Here is a 21,759-nt window from a genome sequence, read left to right as displayed (position 1 = left end):
ATAGAAAGCCCATCCTTTACTCTGGGATGTTTGCTCTTTCTCCCATAGCTGCAATCTATGTAAATGGCCCAAACACCAGAGCTTCTGAGGCAGAGCTGTAGTTTCTCAGGCCAAGCACAGGGACACAGGCAAACAATTCATTCTCTATAGACTTCTCATAATGTTACGGATTGTAGTAGGCCAAATGGGAATGAATTATAGAATACCAGATTGGAAGGTACCTCGAGGATCATCTGATCCAACCTTTTAGGTAATATATAGTTTAAATGAGACAGCCCAGAAGGTGGAGAGCCATTTCAGAAGGGGACCTGGCTGTGCTAGGGAGTCAGCTACTCTCCGAGGACAGGGGAGCGGGGAGCCAAGGATGACCCCAGCACTGGCAGAGCCTTCACCAGCAAGATGCCACCCCCCAGAGGCACAGCAGGCAGCACTGATCAGTGGGAAAAGAGTCCATAGGCAGTTCCAAGCACTGCAAGTGTCAAACCAGGTCCGAGGTCCAACCAGAGAGACCAAACCATCAAAAGGACACAGAGCCAAAACCAAGTAACAACAGGGGTTCAAAGTCCTTCCTAGAGATAGGGCCAAAGACAAACCTGAAGACAAGTACCCTAATAACAGAGCCCTGGGCTTGAGCAGGTTTATGCCCCTTGGCTGGGGCTGTGGGTGGAAGCTGCAGATGAGGCTTTTCAAGGCCATTAAGACTTGTTAGTACTCTCAGCACCAAGACTGTACAAAAGCATTGAGGGGCTTTAGTAGTTCTTAAGTAAGTACTTGCAAAATTCATGTGATTATTTTCCTCCCTTATGTACCTAGGAGGGCATATTTTGAAAGCTACAGAATCTACTAATGACAGAGCGAGCAAAAATGACAACTATTAACATTCTGCCATTAAAAATCTCTCCTTTCTCATTCCATAAAATTAGCCATGAAATATTTTTCAATAGTTGTTTATTTTACTTAACAATTGTTGGTGTTTTGAATTAGAAATGCAGTTGCTTGATGATATTTTCATTAAACACATGCATGTCTGTCATCTCTTATCACACAGGGTATCAGTGCAAGGCTCAGGTTCAGGGAATCCTCTTTGGCACAGAGAAGCCTGCCACTTAAGGATAATACTTACTATTCCAAAACCTACTATTTAGGATAGTCTTTTGTAATGCTTGTCATTTTTTACCTCAGCTGCCTGCTCCAGAGTATCAAAAACCAGCCATTGTCAGCTAGGAGTTCTGCCCAAAGAGTTTTTGATAATCCTAGCGGTACCTGACTGAGTAAACATGGTCCGTGGCAGACCTGAACAAAGCCAGGCAAACTAGCAAATACTGGGCAGGGATACCAACTAGGTAACAGGGCAGCAGAAACAGCTGTGAGCGTGATCCTGGGAACATCACAGTTGAGTAAAGCAAATACAGAGCTTGTTAGAATGGTGGATTTCTGAGAAGGGGAATAGTCTCCTATCATTTTTTTCCATGGTATATAGGGGGAGATGGAACAGTATGTAAATAAACAAGAGAACTTTGAAATTATGCCTGACCCTTTTCACCTCATATCTCAGACTGGTAAAAATGACCTTACAAGACCATGAACTTTGGTCATCAGCCAGATGACCAAACATGTAATGATGTTTTTCTCTCTGCAGTGGGAATTCAAGGCTTTTTCTTCCATGCTTGTTCATGAAAATTAGGAGTATCTTCATTGAATGAAATTGAGTTTATTCAGAATAAGTCAGAAATGAGATCAGAGTTGGAATAGAAAATGTCTGTGTCTTGCCCTAAGTCATAAATCTAGCTGAAGCAGGATCAGGAGCAAAATCCACTTGATTCTGACCTGCTTAACATAATAAAATCAAAGAACTATTCTGAGAGAACTGAAAATGCACATGGTAACTGAAAAGTAAGTGATGAGGAAGTATGTATTTGGAAGAGCAAAACTGACAACAGATTTCAAAGGCAGAGAAGTTTGCCATTGATAGAAGGAAAAATCCTACAGCAATTTTACAACTAGCATTAATATTACTGTTGTTAAAAGTGTATTTTATATAACTTCTAATTAAGCATCACTGTATCACAAGACAGTGCATGCTGTGTTCGCAAGGATGTGTTTAGTCCCTCTGCAGTTATGAGAGTTGGTGTATACAAAATGAATAATGTAGCTCAAACAGAAAGTGAATAAACAGAGGAACTTCAAGTACTCTCTTTGTTTGTAATAGCAAAGGATGTGATCAAGGATTTATTCACGGGAAAGAAAAATATCCCTACGGTGTTCTTACAGCAAATACCCTGGAGTTACTTCTGTGTCCTGATCACATCTTCTGTGTTCTTCATGCCTTTGTTTCTATATTCTCATGCTCAGCTGTGAGTATAATTATGAATGCCCGTCACTTGTTTAAACAAATGCTTTGTTGGCAACCTTTGTCTTCCTGCTGCTGATGCAGCTGCAAAACTGTGTGCACAGTGTGTTAATTTTTTACCTTTGATGCTATGCTAAGTTTTTTTTCCTAACAAAAAAAGGAAACCAGTGAATGAGATACCAATCTCTCTTGATCCACACAAAACATGCGAAAGCAGCAACTTCCTTATGAAACAATAGTAAAAGAATGCTACAATATTATTTTACAATACAATGGTAAATAAGCTGGATATTTCCTGGAAACAAATGATTCTTCTTAATATGAGAGAGAAACGTTAGCAAGTACAGAAAATGCAAGAGGGAAAGAGACTAGATAAAGAGGATTAAAAAGGTGAAGAAATAAACCAACAAAGAAATATTTTGTTATTTTATTTGGGACAACAATCTAACAGGGCAACAGGATGCATTTTCTTCTATAAAATTAAAAAAAGAAACTGATATATTAGAATCATTAAATTCTTACTCATTTTTATAAGGAGGAAGGACAATAAGAATAGATTTGATGTAGGCATTTGAGCAAGTTACCACAGTTTAAATTGGAATATAACTTACAGTGTGTCAGCTCGTTCCTGGTGCTTGCTCATGGGCAGTCTCTTATCCCATGGTAAAGTGAACCCTTAATTTACTAAAGGAACACTGAATTTCATTACATTGTTGCAGAATACTCAGGTGAGCACATTTTTGAAAGCTTTTAAAGCTCAGGATATTGTGAAACACATGAAACAATTATCTTTGGGCAAGCCATTTGTGTGTTGGTGCTGTTAATTAAAGACTAAAAGCCAAATTTGGGCCTTCTGATTTAAGCACGAGGGAGGTCTCCACTCCTAGCTTGTGAAGCTACTTATTCTGCTTTTTACTTATGTTTTCTGTCATACTTTATGCTGTGTGAAGAGTATGTCAGATCTGGCTGTGTCAGTCTCAAGGGGAACAGAGGATAGGCTGTGATAGCAGAGTCTCTTCATGATTTATTGGTGTTATTCAACATGTTAAAAGGAAACGGCCCCTGCTTTGGAAGAAATGATAAGGAAAGAAATCTAAAATCATATCTCTGGCAAAGAGGGAAGAAAAACCTTACAAGAGGTAAGTTAATTATACATTCCAGATTGCTGTAATGATGAGAGCAGACTAACTCGCTTAGCAGAAGGAAACACTGCAGCCGTTCTCAGTTATCAAGTTCTATGGGGTTTTTTTTTATTATGTTCCTATATCTGATCAAAGATGCAGACATCATTTGGATCCTGCCAGTATTTCCTGCAGTTAATTTGACAACTGCAGGTGGATAGTATAATTGGTTTAGAACAATTAAAGTTTTTCTGTTTTGGGTTGTTTTAGCTGAAAAATTATTTATTGGCTATATGGAGAGGAGCGGATCTCATATCCTCAGCAGAATCTGAGTTAATAATCTCTGGGAGGGAATGTCCTAACAAGGAAACAGGACAGCTTTTGCATTGGATTTTGGTTTAAGATGGAGAAGGCTTTTACCAGTAACTTCTCACAGCAGGTAGTACTCTGATATTTATATCACTTTTTTTCTAGCTAGGACCTGGCAATTGCTTGAGTGCAGCAGAAACTGGCAAATCTGTTGCAGGGCAAATCTGTGCAGCAAAGCATGAAATAATCCTGTGTGAAAAGTCAGTTTATAAGTAGTTTAACCTTTGAACTCTCTAATCTGTTTGTGAAGGAAGAGAACACAAAAAATAAACCAACAGACTCAGCTGAACAGTTACGAATCTGGAAGCAGAAGGAGGGCTCATAACATTCCCAGGCTCATAACAACTGTTTATTACTGAATACACCAGCTTCAGAAGACACTATGAGCACTTCTGAAGAAAAACAAGGTGCACATGTCTGTGTTAGAGTAAATTTCCCTGCCCGAAACATAAAATCCCTCAAGTCCTGTTCTCCGATACCATAACTTCCAGACAGATGAGCAGGAGGAATTGCTGGTCCCCTGGGGTCTCAAACAGAGTAGAAACTGGAGCTTCTGTGACATGCACCATTTAATTTCATACAGGTACAAAAGTCCTGCCGGGGTTACCTCGAGTTTGAACCTGACAAAGCTAAAGACTCTGAGAACAGCATTTCAAACCACTAGCCCAACAGCCTCGGGCAAACCTGCATTCAGCCATCAGTCTGTAGATGTCAGGGTTGCCAATTACAGCTGAACCAGAGTGGATTGATTTGCATGTCATGACACTGCAGAACAGAATTAAGCATCTCATTCATGGAATATTTCTGAGGCAGAAGTCTGAAAGTCACTACTGCCTATGCTGAAGCTGGAAAATCAAATATGATGATGGCCTTGTACAGGCAATGCTGTGGTACATAAGGAGGTAGTAAAATAACCTAATATTTGTCTTCTTTCAGAGCTCTTAGCATACTTTCTCCACGCTTCCTTTTTGTGCTTTTGCTTCACGTGGTAACTCACATTCAGAACATCCCATTTCAGTGACACAAGTGCACAGGAGCCATTTGTGCACGGAGAAACTTAATGAGAGTTAGGAATGGGCAAAGGGAATGCATCGGTTTGCCCCAAGGTGCTGTGAGAGAAGGGATCGCAGAGCTGTGCCCATCAGGACATGATCGTAGGCTGCGGGACACCACTGCACAAACCATGTGGATGCATTGACCAAAATGCAGACACCATCCTGGGTCACATGGCAAAATCATAGAATAGTTTGAGTTGGAAGGGACCGTAAAAGATCATCCAGTTCCAACCCCCCTGCAGTGGGCAGGGACACCTCCCACTGGACCAGGCTGCTCAGAGCCCCATCCAGCCTGGCCTCGAACACCTCCAGGGATGGGGCAGTCACAAGTTCCCTGGGCAACCCATTCCAATGCCTCACCACCCTCACAGTGAAGAAATTCTTCCTTATATCTAGTCTAAATCCGCCTGTTTCCAGTTTATACCCATTTCTCCTTGTCCTATCTCTACAAACCTTTGTAAACAATCCCTTCCCAGCTTTCTTGTAGCCCTTTCAGGTAGCGGAAGGTTGCTATAAGGTCTCCTGGGAGCCTTCTCTTCTCCAAAACTTCAAACTTCCCCAGGTTTCTCAGCCTGCACTCGTATGGGAGGTGCTCTGATCATCTTCCATTCCAACAGCTCCATATCCTTATGTTCAGGATTCCAAAACTGGACAAAATACTCCAGATGAGATCGCACAAGAGAGGATCAGAGGGGCAGAACCCCCTCCCTTGCCCTGCTGCCACACTTCTTTTGACGCAGCCCAGCACACGGTTGGCCTTCTGGGCTGTGAGCACACACTGCTGGCTCATGTCGAGCTTCTCATCAATCAGCACCCCCAAATCCTTCTCAGCAGGGCTGCTCTCAATCACATCATCCCCCATCCTGTATTGAAACTGGGGATTGCCCCGACCCGGGTGCAGGAGCCTGCGCTCGGCCTTGTCGACCCTGGACTGGATGAGCCTCGCCGTCCCGCCCAGCCCAGGCCGCTCAAAGATCCTACAACACGGCGCGGGGGTGTCTCCCGGCGCGGACTACAACTCCCAGCATGCCCCGCGCCGGCCACGCGTGTACTACAGGTCCCGACCTGCTCGGCGGGGGCGGCGCCTCGGAGCCGCCGCGCTGCCCTCTGGGAATTGTAGTCCCCGCGGGCCGCCATCGGCTGAAGGGCGGCCGCCGGGGGGCCGCGCGCGGCGCGCGCGTGCGCGGGCGCCGGTGGGGGGGCGGGCGCGGCGCGGCAGCGCGTGCGCGTTGCGGGCGGGGGGCTCTCTCGCGAGGAAGGACGCCATTATCGCAGCCGCTCCACAAACACCACGAGAATTCGGCACCGCACACGGTAACCACGGCGCCCCGCGGCCGGATGGCTCGCGATGAGCTCCCGAGGGGGCCCCGGCTCCGGGCGGAGACACCGGGCCCTCGCAGCCTTCCCGCTCCTCACAAAACACCGCGGGACGCGGCGCGGCGGCTCCGGGGCGGGGCCGGGCTTTGGGGGGGGGGGGGAGGGGGGGCGCGCGCCCGCCCTCATCGGGGTTGGGGGCGGGGGGGCGAGCGGGGCCGCGCCGCCTCCTGCCGCCGCGGGGCCGCGCGCGCCCTGAGCCCCGGGGGCGGCTCCGAGAGCCCCGGGCCGGCCCTGGGCGGGCTGCGAGACCGTGATGGATCGGGGGGTGTGGGGAGGGTGGCTGATGTGACCCCCACCCCGGCCCCGTGCCGGCGCCGGGGGGCTGAGAGACCATGCTGGGTCTGCGGGGGCGAGGAGGGTAGCTAATGTGACCCCCGTGGTGGCCCCAGGTGGGCGCGGAGACACCGTGCTGGATCGGGGCGGGGGGCTCTGACACCCCAATAATGGTCCGGGGGGTGGGCCCCGGTTGGGGCTTAGACCCCGGTGCTGGATCGGGGTGGGGGCTCTGACACCCCTATAATGGCCTCGGTGGGTTGGGTGGTGGGCGCTGAGACCCCCGTGGTGGCTCTTCCCCGGCAAAGGGGCGAGTTAAGCTGGGGACGCCGGTTCTGCTGCTTCTTTTCCTCCCCACTGCTCGCAGGTAGCGGAGATGGAGAGGGGCTGCTGCTTTTCACGTTCCTACTGGCAGGGAAAAAGTCTCTTGAGGTGCCGTTTTGCCCCTGTGGTCATACAGTCATAGCCTGGGTTTTCCCCATCCCTGTCGGGGTTGGTGCTTCCTAGGCTCTTCATGTTAGTGACCAGCCTCACAACACCACACACTCCTCCCTTTTTCCTCGTTTGCAATTCAAGTGTTGCTTTTTAAAAATTTTATCTAAAAAAAAAAAAATCTCTGTAGCGTGAGAAATTGTGTGCTTAACCAAATATAGTGATTTTATCCTGCTGGGGGCATACAGTTTAGGTATCAGATTATTTTTAGAGCTCCCAAGGGAAGATTTTTTTTTCTTTAAGTAAACAAGTTTGGAGGGGTATTAGTGGTGGAGTGATTGCTTTGGTAGAAGCAGCTTTCAGATTGTTGTAAAATGATAGTTCAGAGCATTTTTTGGCAATTCTTTTTGCCTTCTCCGTTAGGTTACCTTAGGTGTAGTATCCTGTTGATATCAGTCTTGCAAGCAGCAAATATAACGTTTGTTGAATTTCAAGTACTCAGAGAAGATTTTGAAACAGACAAAGAACCCAGACAAAAATCTGCTTTTTTCCTTATAATTTTGTAGCAGTGTCTCTTGAAACAATGGATATTCTCTGTTACAAAGTAGTAATGTATGTCTGAAATGAATGCCCATAGAAATCAACCAGAATAACAAGAATTTCATTCTGTAGCTGCCTGAGTTTATTTGGTACATTAAATGACATCTTGGCAGTAGTTTCATTTTCAGTAACGCTTGGCAAGTTGTTACGAAGAAAGGCTACTTAATTTATTGAAGGGTGTGAAAAGATTGAGTTTAGATTTCAGAAATGTTCAGTCTTCAGAGGGATGCAAACATTTTGTAACGTTTGTCTTAATTATCCAGCCATGCTTAACTTGTTGTATGGTTACAGGGCAGGTTTTAAATTTTAGTGACTTTAAAGGAGTAATTGAATAATAACAGTGGGATTATGGCAGCAAACTGAGCGCTAATTATCAGTGTTCACAGCTGAAAGATTCCAGCAGCACATGTTCTTTCAAACATGTCTGAAAAAGTTTTGTTTCCTGCCTGTGCCATTTTTAAAACGGTACAATGTACATGTTTACTCTGTTTTGTACTGATAAGGTGAAGAAAGATGAGTTTACAGTCATAGCTCCATGTGAGAAGTGCTGCTTGTAGGTTCACCTTGATTTTTCAAGGAGATGTGCTGTGGGATTGGGACACACATTGATTACAGGCAATATGCTCACATGTGCAAGGGCCTGAGGTTGTCTTGGGTCTTTATTTTGAGCTTTTATATAAACTTTTAAAACATCATTTGTGCAGGAAGAACACATGTCTTTATTGTGTCAGAACCTTAACGTCTTCATGTCTTCCCTTGAAGAATACCTTGAGCTGGAATTGCTGTGATGCTTCTTAAAAAGTAAAGACTCTTGTTAACATTCATTTTGAAAGGAAGAGATGGGCATTTCTCTTTGCGCACAGAAGCCCTTGTCCCAGGGATCTACAGAAACTGTTCACGTGAATTGAGCAGAACCGCAAGAGCTACTTGTAGGTGGAGACAAAGCGAAGCTCGTGATTAGAATTAGAACAACAAAATGTCTGTGTATTCTGAACTTTGCCAATAAAATGTTTTGCACAGATTTGATTTCCTCTAGTTTGAAACTTGATATTTAGTCATTTACTATTGAAGTAGTTTTCTTTTTATGTTTTTTTTACATATTCATTAAAAGGCTAAATCATTTTTTTTTTCCAGGAGAAAATAAAATGTCTTTAATGTCATGTCAAACACTTGTTTCCTTGCAGTTTTAGGTTTTTAAAGCTACTGTTAAACGCTTAGTTTTGCTTACGGCTTGTTAGACTGCATGTTAAGATGTTAAGCAAAAGTACACAAAAGATTAACTTTATGAAATCCTCTGCATTTGGGACTTCAAATAAAACGATTTGTAATGTTGTCTTTTGAACAGAATTATTTTATCTTGTTTCGTGTTTGTAAAACCTGACTTAGACTACTTAAGGGAAAAATACATTGTTTAGATTTTGTTCTGAAAATTGGAGCACCTGTGTTTTATGATGAAAAAAGGATGCATCTATCCTACCCACAGAGTGAATTCATAGAAACTGAAGTTAAACACCCCTTCCTTCCCTGCTGCTTGGACACAAACGTGTCTGTTAATATACCAACTTATTTCTCTTTAACATCTTATGAATTATATAATCTTGCAAGTTTAAAACTGGAGTTACTTAATTTTTTTTCTAGGGGAGGGATGGGGAATGGTGAAACATGGTCAGACTGTGCTAATTAAAGTATTTCAGAATGGGAAGAACTAGCTCCATGTTTTTCTACTGAAATTATGCTCTTAATTTTATTCTCGTAAGCATTTTTGGTAAGAATTTAAAAATAGTGGTGTTATCCCTGTGTTTTAAAACAATGCTGAGGTCTGTTTCAGCAGCTTGAATGTAGCTACAGGAGGTAAATCTTAGATTAATTGTACGTTTCATGTTGGCCATCATGCTTTTTGATAGTAGAAGTCTGTGCTGATACTGGTGTCTGTCCTTGTTTCCTCCAGAATTGTTAAATCAGAAAGTTTTTCCAGTGTATGGAAGATTAGCAGTGCGCGTAATAAGAAAATATAAAAGGATAAAAATATATACATTGTATTATTCCCTTTTGTTGCAATAAATTCTGTTGTAGGTAAGTCAAACAGATAAGAATAAAGCATTTGCACAAATTTCCCTTAAACTGGTGCCAGGTGCTTGTCACAGTGCATACTGGTCCTGGGGTGTCTGCTGTGTTTAGGCTGAACAACTTCCCAAGGCAAAGCTTCTAAGTGATGTAGCAAAGCCTCTTTCCTGTAAAGAGGCCCTGGAAGGTTACAGTATTAGAAAGTGTTAATTCCTTCTGCTAATGAAAGACGTGCGCTAAGCAAGGGTGTCTTACCAAGCACACTGAAGGAGGTGAGAGTGAGGTCTATGTCTTATTCCCACAGCCTGCCTCTGCATTCATTTTTGTTCCTGTAGAGGAGCTAATTTTAGCATAGTGAGTGATGGTCAGAGTAAAACAGATTCTGGCCTAGTGTCTGCGCTTCAGTGCACAGACTTCACCAATGATGTGTCATGGGAGAGTGACTCGCAGCTACTTGGAGCTGAGGAGAGCAGCAGCTTTGGGCACAGAACAGTTTAGCCAGATGGAAGTGGTGTCTCAGCAATGCTGTTTTGTTGCAAGCCAGCATGGGGCAAGATGTTTTCCTCCCCATCTCTTCTGGTGGGAATTATACTGCTGAGCATTTTCATCATGCGTTTGTAGTCCTAGCATAGTGTGGTGTTGGCAAGGTGATGGTCATGGTGTGGGAGCTGTGTTTGTATTTCTCGGGGTGCACATAGGTCAAGAGTATAGCTGCAAGGTGCAAGGCTTAGTTGTGGTTGCTTTTGTTTTATCTAGACAGTGAAAAGTCATTTCTGCTGTGTGTCTACTTTCAGAAACACATGCTGTGAATTTAGGGATATCTTTAACTCTTCAGAACAAATAATAGTCTCCAACCTAAATCTGATGTTTATAGAAGTGAATAATTAGGCTTTCTTTAATTAAATAAAAAGGTCTAGCTTTGTCTACCATGATATAAATAATTATTTTTTTTTCACTTTTAATGCTCTTTCCTCACAAAACATGATTGTGGGTGTCTAGGCCCCCCTCCCCCCTTTTGGATAATTTCTAATAAAGAAGAAACTCCTTTAAAACACCCCTCCCCCATTATCATACAGCAACATATAAGTAATAATTTTCTATTTGCACTGAATTGCAGTGTTTGGTCTGTGAAGTGAAGTAATATTTGCTTTGGCAGAGTTAGTAATATAAGGTGTGTTCTAGGAATTCAGTAGGTCAATCCATCTGACAGAAGTCTTGGGTCAGCTTTTTTCTATATAGTATGTTTTCTTGCTTATTCTTCACTTGGCCATTCCTCTAGGTCTCTTTATAAACCTGGAAGAAATGCTGTTGGAGGGTTTGAAGAATCACAGGCTCTTCTGGTAGTGTAACTGTTGGCACATGGTCATTGATGCCAAAATTGGTGATAAGCCTTTCTGTGGAGTCAAGTCTCCTGTAATACTGGTGCACCTTTTCTCACTGAGGCCCAGCCCCACAGAAGGTTGGTTTTTGTTTTTTTTTTTAATTTTAGTCTCGCTATTGAGATTTCAAAATGTTGTAATATTGGTGTCCTTTTTTTTCCCTTCTCCCTATAAATGAGGAAACCCAAATTTGATAGAGAAAATATTCTCCAACTTTGCTCATGCAAGTCTAGGATCAAAGGGCTGGTGATAAACCTCGTCCCGGTCTACACATCCTTACTGGGGGAAAATGTGCTCCCTTGATCCCTCATGAAGTAACTTTTGTGCACATAATGCAGGTCCCTCTGTTGCAAAGGAGACTTGCCTGAAAAGGGTTATGTTCCCATGTCTGTAGAAGATACTGGTACTGCTCGTACCCTTCCTCCAAGTGTTTGATTCCTGGCACAGGGAGAAGACTTCACAGCTTCTCTCAGTCACCTTCTCTGCTGCTTCTGAGATCTTCTGAATAGCAGCAGTGAAGCTCATTTACCATCTTGCTTGTGAAAATCAGAGTGGTGCAAGAATTTTGGGGGATACTTGCCCTGAGTTGGTTGATTTCATAGCTGGTGATACTTCAGCTGCCAGTGTTTGCTGGAATATTTGCTTTCCAAAGACAGTTCCTTTCTTTTTCCCCTCACCTTAAATTGCTTCATAGTAAGGGCCCTATGAGATGTCTAAAAATCACTGTTGTTTCCTCTCTGCTTCTCCTGCAGGAGGAATGATACCACCTGTTTTAAAGTAACACTTTTTATTCAGGAGCCAGGCAGATACTGCACCTCTTTTATGGGGAGAAGCAGTTCCATTTTTTTTTCTTTCCCGGATGGGAAAAGTGAATCTTGAATAGTGTGTGTTCATTCCTTAGTGGACTAATGGCTCACACCGTACTGGACCTGTTGTTGCTGAAGTCTCTAGACTGTTGTGGTTTCTTTCACATGAGACACAGCAAAACGTTTTAATGTCCATTGAGTTTTGTGATGGAGAATAGGAAATGAAGCACTCCAAATTCAAATATTTAAGTACAGTGTTTTGACTGCTGTGTAATCCACTACACTTCAAGCAAAGTTTTGCTCTTTCCAGTATACTTGGTGTTCTGGTAAGCCTTTTCTGCTTATGGTCAGCATGGCAATGTTGTTGGCACAGTTGTATTTTTGTTCCATTCATTGTTCTTGTTTGCTCATGTTTCAGCTAGAAATAGCATTAGTGGAGTTTTTAGGTTTGATTTTACCTGCTAACCAGGAATGTCATTTTGCTAGGAACATGTGACAGTACTCCTGGATAGGAAAGTTACAGCAGTAAACTTACTTTCCCTGAGGAGAGCTTCTGGTGTAGGAATGGCCAAAGGTACAACCATCTCTGTGTAAAAACACAGGCGCCGTGGGTTATGTGTGACATTTTCAGGTATGCTTTGAATCTCACGATAATTGGAGTACAATCTGCAAGCATTCAAGTCATGCTGATAATCTCACTAAAAATACGTCTCTTCCCCCGTCTGTACAAATTTTTGAAGTTTATTAAGGCGCAAAAGAAAAATGTTTTTATCAGTGTTGCAGTTTTTGTAATTATCTAAGATGTGCCCCAAATAATACTGTTTGTGTTAGGCAGTGGTTTAAATTCCCAAAGTCGATATGAATTATCACAGAAAAATAGATTAAAAGGTTATTTAAGAAAAAAAAAAGTAATAACTTGCAACTTGAAATGGGGGCACAATTACCAGGACTACCTTTCTCAAAAACCCTCCAGTCATGGGTAGAAGTTCTTTAAAGTTGGGAGATGCTTTTATACAAATAATATGAAACTAGTTCTGGAAGTTTGTCCTTTGAATTAAGATACTTGCAGGGTTATTTTTGGAGTTATCGATGGAGATTCTCCATCTAGTGGATGAAGGCTATAAAGCAACATGACTATATCTGGTTCTGTGTGCTGCCCTTGCTGTCTGGGCAGTTCCCGTTTTGTATTTGGTGGTTTTCAGTCATGGAAATGACTGGCTTAATGATGTGGCTGGCTTAATGACCTAAGTCCTGAACAATTATACCACGATGCAGAAAACTCACCTCTGCCCTCAGGCACTGAATCAGCAAACACTTCTGTATATCCAGTCTGTATGGGAAGTCTTGGTGAGTTCAATGGGATTATGTATTTGTAAAATTACATTCTGACATTTTTACATGTCTAAATGCCTGAAAGTGTGGTTTTAATAGGTGTTAACATAGCCTTCCTAGTTCACTTGGGAATAATTACATCAAAGATGTGGCAGTGCAGGTGTTAGCCCATGACAGCCACAAGAGTGTTTATACAAGGTCTGCAGTGAATTTGTTCTTGAGTGGCTGGTGTACGTGGCCACACACTCAGCACTGTTGTTCCTTGGTCCACAGCATGTTAAGCTGGTGTGAGTACACTGGAAAGCAGGACAGTGGTATTTGTTTTGTTTATGTACATTGTGTTAGGATTGTGGCGAATGCCAGCCTTTTAAAGGAGGTAGAAAAAGACATCCAAGCAAAACAGTGACTTGAACCAGGTAGAATGAAAAAAAAGAGAGGAATGGTTCTAGAAGGAAAGCGACAAAACAACCATAATAATTTGAGCTTTCATAGTAATATTTGAGAATTTCTGCCTCCATGCAAGATTTTGTACTCAGAAGAAATTTTGAAATCCTTTATTCTTGGAGTAGCTGTTTCCTTTTTTTCTGTTGCTATCTGTATTTTAAGAACACGTACTGGAGCCCATCAGCATAGCATCTCTGTGAGTGATACTTATTTTATATATCTGTCGCCAGAATGTTATGGCTGGTGTCCGTGCTTTCACAGATAAGGAATGTGTCTGTTGTGTTTCAGGAGGATAGACTTATTTATCCCTGATCTTTGGCTGAACCAAAGATGCCTGTATATGGCTACGCTAATTTTTTAAATTCTTAGGCTGAAGTGCTTGTGTATTGCCTTTCAAGGTGGATTGAGAGTAGGGATGGAAGCTAAACAGATGCTGAGAAAGATAAGAGTCTTCTTTATAGTTTTTAGTAGTAACAAAAGAAGTGTAAATTGTGCACTTTTCCCTCTCCCATTCTCCCTCTGAAAATAACTTCCAACTTGGTGTTCTGACAGACTGCAGCTTCAGAGAGTTAAGGCATAAGAGAGGCTCTTGTATTTACACTGCATTTAACCCTGCGTGCTATTAAATTCTTGCTTTTTATTATGTTACTCTGCATCTGTTACAGTGCATGAATATTTACACTGATGTGGCTTGTTGAGGAGTTATTAATTAGCGTAGGAAGACTGTTCCAGCTGTCAACTAAAATGAAAAAGCCAGACCTGGGGATTATGAGAATGTTGCAAGTCACAGAGCAAGACTAGAAGAGCATTGTTGAGCTCTAGACCTTGTAATACCCACGAATAACTTCTTGTATCAAATTGTATGAAACTGTCCTCGTTCTTTCCATGGGACTCTAGAGATTTTCTGTGAAGACATGACAGACTTCTCAGTGCAGGAGATCTCTTGCCAGCTCATCTGGGGTTATAACCTGAACGTACTGGTTGTTCTTTGTTAAGTCTATCATTTGCAAAATTTTTTGTACTTGGAGTGCCTTTTGCTGGTTTTGCTTAATTTGCTTCTGTAGTGGATTAAATTGAATGGCACAAAGGCATTCCTTGCGTGAATTATTCTTTGCACAGAGGCTTAAGGCTCAGTGGTCCTTCTAGATGGTTTTCTTGAAGGGAAAAGAGCTTGGGGAACTTGAACTGACTTCGCTAAAGCAGTAGCGTTAATGAGCATTATGTCCCCTCTGGATCTTCATTATCTAAGTGAAGATGATCTTTATGCTATAATCCCTTTATGGCATAAGGTGATTTTACTTCTGCGCGATGTTGTCGTAGCAGAGAATTAATACACTTGCATGGATGTGTAAAATATATTCTTATCATTAGGTTTGCCTTTGTGTTCTAGCTGGTTTGCTGTTTTGGAAAACTTAAGTGTCAGCAAATCGGAGCACTTTGCAAGATAAAGACCTTTGTTTGTCCCATTCCTGGTAGATGTTAGGCTCAGAGAAATGGGCTGATTGGCTAACAGTGCTTGTGTAATGAAGAGTATATGTTTGTAACAGAAATGATGTATCTGAAAATCGTCCTTAACTGATTTAAAGGGAAAGTGAAGAAAATAAAAAAAAAATTTGAGGCTTTTAGCTTGGGCAAAGTAAAATGGCATCCTGCAGCTTGTTTTCACACAATCGGAAGTAAACTTTTGTCACAGTGCAAATTGAAGTACGAGTGAAGTTTTGTCATTTAACAATAGTGCTGAGAAATGGTAGCTAGGGTAGTGGTTAGTTAGTTAAAAACAGAGATGTTCAATTAAATGCTCTAAGTAGACTAAAGCTTTGGCAAATTTTTATTTTTAAATTAGTATTTACCTTCACTAATTAGTATGAGAGAGAAGGTTTGTTTTGTGTGTGTTTTTGTATGTTAACAAGGCATTGGATGTTTTTGATTGTACACCTTGGAATGATGCCCTGTGACTTTGTAAAGCCATCAGATATTTCAGTAAATAGGTTTGTTTACAAGGGATTGCTCAGAAGAATTATTCTGAATTAATGTTTTAAAATAGATTAATTAAATTCCATTAAACTTGTGTGTGGAAAAACTAATCTGGAATTCAGGTTAATTTAATTTAGCTGCTTACAAATACTAATTTACTTAATTAAACAAGGGCTACTTTAATTCTGTGTTAAGTTTATAAATTCTGAGTATCGGCAGAGATATTTAATGCACCTTATCTAACCTGCTTTAAATCTATACCTTTAGTTGTCTGTGGTTAGTTTTTCTGAGTGTTTCAGTACCTGAGCTGCCTCCTAGCAAGTGGTTGTAGGAACGTGCAAGCCCTTTTGCTCCCTGTTTTGGGTTTCTTTCTGAATATGAAAAGCCCAGAACAGGGAGGAGTGTTTGTCTTCACTTTCAACTCATCCTACATAAATTACTAGTTTTAAGTTTTGATGGGTGATGAAATAGACTTTATTTATTGTTCTGCTGCTCCATATTGATGCTTGTTCTGTCTTGGAATCTTAGGACTATTTTCTCAAGTTTTGAGAAAATATTTCTCCTTTGGGAAGCAAGAAGGAGCTAATGCCATGTGTTTGCTGTGTGATTACTTCCATTATTCACTGTGGTTAAGATGTGAGACAATTTTCAGTTTGTGCTGCTTTGTACAACAGGAATGGGTTTCTGGTGGGTTTGTTTGGCAAGGATTATTGAACTAGTGTCTAGCCTGGGGTGGGGAAAGGGTGGACGGTAAAAGCTGGTTAGGGAACTGGCTCTGTGATGCAAGAGGTCCAAAGAGGTAGAAACATTTGTGGTAACTGAGGTTTTGAATGTACCCAGGCCTGAAGTGGGAACGGAGGTGGGAGAAGTCGCTCTGATACACATTGTGACCTGTTTTTCAGTTTCTGAACTGAAACTGTTGCTTCCAACCCCAAAAAAAAGCTTTCTGGGAGAAGTGATGAGTGCGATGTAGATCCACCTAAATAGCTCAGCTGGAGTCAGTTTGAGTTTGGCTGGCCTAGGCCTCCTGTAGTCTGTGTGTTAATGAGATATTTTCCATTGTCTGGAATAAGCTGCCTTCCCATACCCCTCCTCCAGATAATGGCAAATTGACTATGAAATACTGCTCTGTTGATCCAACTTACACATGCTGCTTGGGAGAGAAAAAGTGGGTGCATTTCATATCTCTGTTGTAGTTTATCCTCTGCTTCCTGGATTTCTGTTAATATTTCTTTATTATAGCTTAATATTTGTTCCAGGTAATATTTCAGCAGTGGCTTCTTAATGCCAATGCACACATACTTAATTTAGAATTAATGAGGGCTAGGATTTCAGCCAGAAGAAGGAGAGGAGAAGAAAGAAAGCTGGAAACATACAGCACATTTCAAGAGAAGTGTCTTACTTGAGGAAATGCTAGTAAATACTTCACTGGGTAAAATGTGTGGAAACTGTATTGGCAAAGTTACTCTGAATTTGTTGACTGAGGCTTTTTAAAGCTGATAAACTAATCTAACTCTAATCCTGTTAAATTTTATCAGGCTTTTACCCTTGGTTCTGTGAGCAAGGTTAGTTCACTGCTAAAATTTCCTATTATGAATTGAAATTCTGAATTTGGAAGATGAGCATTTTATCAGGTTGTGATACTGTGTAGTTTACTTGAGCACTACCTTCCTAGTGTACACCTCTAGCATTAATAACAAATTTATTTATTTTCCTTTATGTTTTCATACCAGAGGTCACTGTGGCTGATGACAGCAGTTGTATACTTTGCCTGTTGAGAAGGCCAAAATGTGTTCCATCAGGATGTTGGCTAATTGCCTGTGAGCAGTGTCTGACTTACTGAAATTGTAATAAAGTGTGTTTAAATGGAAACAAATATTAATGTTAGGAAGCCACACTACTTTGTATATGTGGTAGCTGTTCTGCCAGTCAGAGCTGGGTTGTTATGCCCTTGTTTTGAGGCTCTGTGACAGAATATTTTGCTACTGCTTTCCTGATGTGAGGTTGAATTCTTTCAGACTATGACCCACGAGAAGTGGAGAACAGATATTAGAACTGTGAAATTATTTGTTGTTTGTGTTAGAGATTTAACTAATTTCTGTGATTTTTTTTTTAATCATGAATTTTAGAATGCTAGATATGTCCATCACATGAAGTATTAAAGTAGATTTAAACAAAATTCTTTGGAATGTTTTGTAAAATATTGATGGTTTGAATGCAAAACACAAAGTATCAGTGGAACCTTGAATCGTGTGAGTAGATGAAGTTTTAAACACTGGGTTTTGTTCTAGTTTGCCCTTTTTCAGTGTTTGGAGTCGGTGGATGCGTTCCTTTGAGTTGAGCGCAGGGTTCTTAATGTTACTAGCAGTATTCGGTGTTATGAAACCGTACAGCACAGCTGTTTTATTATGATGGGCCTGGCTGGTTAGCAGGATTTCTCAGAAATGGCAAATCAGATTTGCCAAAATGGCATCCATATGCACTAATGTATTGCCAGGTTTTGCGGGCGCACTGCCACGGTCTGTGCTGTCCCAACAGTCTTTCACCATCATCAGAATTTCAAATGACTCAGTATTGGCAGTGCTGTTTTTTTGAGTAAACAGTTCTGAGATGTGGGGAGTCCTTTTAAGATGGGCTTTCACAGCAAGCCGCAGTTCCTCAGGCCGGTCTCAAAATCCTCTGTAGGTCTTGTCACTCTCTTAAAAAATTTTTGTTCCACCTGCCTTGCTTAATGGCTTTCCCATGCTCAAGAGGAAGAGGGAAGGCAGAAAATGGATTTGATTCAGTGTCAGTGTTAAGGGATGAGTTACCATTTCCATTGGTAAACCTCAAATTATCTCTCTAGTGTTTTTTGCTTGGGGTTAAAAAGGGAAAAATGATGTGATCTCTTGATGTTCTTTGTCCATCTTTTGTAAACTGTGAGAAAGCCACAGGCATGAATGGTTCCAGTGGTTTTAATTCAGTTTTATAGGCTGAAGGTTTCTCTTAAAACTCGGAGAAGTAAACTTGACAGAAAATTCCAAGGGAGCAGGGCTGAGAAATATTTTGGCTTTAAAATCAAGACCATATTCTGAAAACAGTTTTGTAAGAATTGGTGGAGAAAAAACAGGCAAGTTGAATAGCCAAGAACAAGAGTCAAGTTTTGCTTGAAGTCTTGCTGTAATTAGCTGCGAGGAAGGTCCCTGTTCTCACTGTATGTTCACGCACTTTCTAAAGGCCTGTTAAATTCATGCACGTAAGAATCTTGTGTGCATATACTTCTGCACAGGATGCAGTAATTGCAGATCTAATATGGCTTGTGAGCTTTATGTGCTTTTGTGACATCAAGACTGAGTACTAAAATCTGCCCAATTCCAAGAGATAAGTAATAATTCGTAGATTAAGACTCTGCAGCTCCGGAAAGCTCTTGTATGCTCCTAAAACTGTTAAAACAAAACAAAAAAAATCAATTTAAAAGAAAACATTGTATTTTATACTGGTGAGCTGCCAAATCTCTGAGGCTAAATGTTCGCTTTATCCATTGGAAAAATGCAGAAAGATGGATCAGCAAGGAAAGTTTGAGATCTTGTCTTAGTCCTAGTATAGAAAGATTACTCATAGAGTGGTGCAGGTAGTTCAGTCCTTGGCTCTTTGAAGAGGCTACCAGATAGAGTAACAGTCGATAGCACTGAACGGTCACTCTGTAGGTTGGTCACTTCTGTTAGGAATTGCATCTCTTTTTATAAGAGGAAGAATGAACAAATAATTGCAGTACTGGTATCATGTATATCTGTATTAACACTCTTCTTGCTGCTGTTTTTCAGGATTGCATGACTTGTAAAATTACGTATTTGGGGGCCTGCAGTGGTGTTTGACTGGATATCGCTGCCTGGTTCTGAATGATGTCAGAACAGGATTTGGCAGATGTTGTTCAGATTGCTGTTGAAGATTTGACTTCAGATAACCCAGGTACAGTGGAGATAGTAGGGATGGCACTATGAAGGTCACTTATAGTCTTGCTCATTGACAAACTGGAAATTGCTCCTGAGTTTTTCTTAAAAATATAGAGTAGTGCTGCAGGTTTTTTTTTTCTGAGTGGTGCTTGTTAAGATTGCATACCAAATTTTCAATAACTTAACTTGTATATCTCCAATATCCTTTAGGTCAGGTTAATTTTTTATTTTATCTTTCTTTTTAAGGCTTTATTACCTGGGGCTTTTTGTGCAGAGATTGACTAGTGCCAAAAACTTGGAACGAAATATGGCCTCCTGCAATATTTTGGTTTTTTTCCAGACAAAATACATGTTTTAGGCTTTCCTTCAAATGAGAACAGTCACCCATCTATTGTGGATTGTTGTTTAACTTGTAAAATCGTTTCTCTCATACATTATTAAAATTCTTTGAATGCATAACAAAATGAAAGTAAAATTGAAAAACACTTCTGAAAGCAAATATTGCTATATCCCTTGCTTAGAACATGGCATACAAAGCAAAAATGTGTTGATCTGCTATAGACATTGATCCTGTCCTGCCACTACATATCCGTGAGTGAGCGAAAGAACAGAAACTACAGTTATGGAAAACAGAAACATATATAAAAAAACTTTTTTGATGCAGAGCAAAAAAGTTACTTAAGAAATGTTTCCAAAGAGTTGGAGGAGAAGCTGGGATCTGCATGTTTTAGGTTATCACCTATGGTATTGCAACCTCAAGCAAGTCTTCCATTGCTCAGTTTGGTAAAGAACTTTGAGCCTGGTCCTATCTCAGGTGATGCTCTGACTGTCAGGCTGTTCAGGGCTCTGCCTCTTGATTTTATCAGCCAGGCCTTCTAGTTCTAAATTCAGTTCTTTTTTGTTACCGTTTTCTTCAAAGCGTTTACCTTTAGATGGAAGGTTGTTAGAGCATACTGGTCTGCAGATGATTTTGGGTTTTGGTAGTATTTATTTTGGAAAGCTTGCAGGATTTTGTTCATCTGTAACAGGGAAAAATAACCTACTACTACACTGAGTAGTGGATGTAATCCTGTCTTTGTATGTTACTTCATTGGTGCTTCATTTGTTTTTGTATAAATGTGAGAGCATAGAAGCCTGTAGAATCTGTCAAAGCAGAACAGCTCATGCTGCAACGCTGCTACCTTGTGCTAAGTTCCTAAAGAAAAGAATCCAAAGGAATGCTTGAGTGTTGCATCCTTGCTGTGTTTGAAATGGAGTCTTAGATTTGGTTTAATATGTTTTGAGAAGCAGTAAACCATTGTCATATATTCAAGAGAGAACCCAACTGAGTGTGAAAGGATACATAAAATACGTTAACTAAATGTCGTTGGTATTTTTTTTGTTTATCCATTTAATATATTTTTAATTTGAGCCTTGTCCTCTTGTATTATAAACTATGGCCATGCTTATTTTTCTTCACAGTTGTGTTGGAGAACCATGAAGTGACAGATGATGATGTAGAGCCCACTCTGAAACGTCAGCGCATAGAAATTAACTGCCAGGATCCCTCTATTAAGGTTATGATAAAGACTTTTTCTGGTTTTATTTATAATACCAATTAAGTTAGCTTTCTTGGGGGAAATATATTAAAAGAATTTAAAATAAACTGTTTATACATGGTACTAGAATTACTCATAGCCTTCTTGTAAATATTAGTTCCTTTTTGTGCATTAATTTTAAAGCCTACATGATTTTGTAGTCTTCCAGAATAAAATCAGTAGTAAGAATTTTGTATGCAGTGTAAAATGCCATCAGAATTAATTCCAGTAACTCATATATCACTATTGCTACATTTTTTGATAAAGTGAATAAAGTTGACCTGAAAGATTAACTTGATCGTGTATTTGCATTCAAATTTGTAGATAATTTTAGCATGTTTTAAATTACTATTTTAGGTTAACAATTTTCTCCTAATAGTGGAGCCGTGTTTGTTTGGTCTCAGAGTTTTCTATATTTGCAGAACTTCCCCTGCTGTTCTCAGAAATGTGCTTTAGGTAATGGTTTTGTCTTAGAGCATAAATTTGAGTAGTATTTTACTGCCACACCTGTTAAATACGTTGTAATTCTTTATTTTTGAAGCAGTCATAGAAACTGAAACTCTCTATTGAAAGCACTGAGGGAGCAGCACTGTAACCCAGCTTGAAATTGGTGTGTTAGTTGTAATAGAGGGCCACAAGATGGCATCGTTGCTGTTTGCAAAGGAGAATGTGTG

General features: G+C 40.9%; 1 protein-coding gene across 3 annotated transcripts in view; it reads left to right on the top strand.

The window, feature by feature from the left end:
• Positions 1–6,094: 6,094 nt before the first annotated feature.
• Positions 6,095–21,759, top strand: part of BANP (BTG3 associated nuclear protein) — a 138,060-nt gene continuing 122,395 nt past the window's right edge. For 2 of the 3 annotated variants that reach the window (XM_069868287.1, XM_069868286.1), the window contains exons 1-3: positions 6,095–6,209; positions 19,380–19,524; positions 20,970–21,064. In XM_069868287.1, coding sequence (XP_069724388.1) covers positions 19,455–19,524; positions 20,970–21,064 — 165 coding nt within the window. In that variant the 5' untranslated portion in view covers positions 6,095–6,209; positions 19,380–19,454. The remainder of the gene's footprint in view (positions 6,210–19,379; positions 19,525–20,969; positions 21,065–21,759) is intronic. The other variant, XM_069868288.1, reaches the window with a different exon arrangement.

Source organism: Phaenicophaeus curvirostris, chromosome 14 (genome assembly GCF_032191515.1).
Source record: "Phaenicophaeus curvirostris isolate KB17595 chromosome 14, BPBGC_Pcur_1.0, whole genome shotgun sequence".
NCBI lineage: Eukaryota > Metazoa > Chordata > Aves > Cuculiformes > Cuculidae > Phaenicophaeus > Phaenicophaeus curvirostris.
The sequence above is the reverse complement of the archived record's forward strand: the minus strand, read 5'-3'. Positions and strand labels throughout refer to the sequence as shown.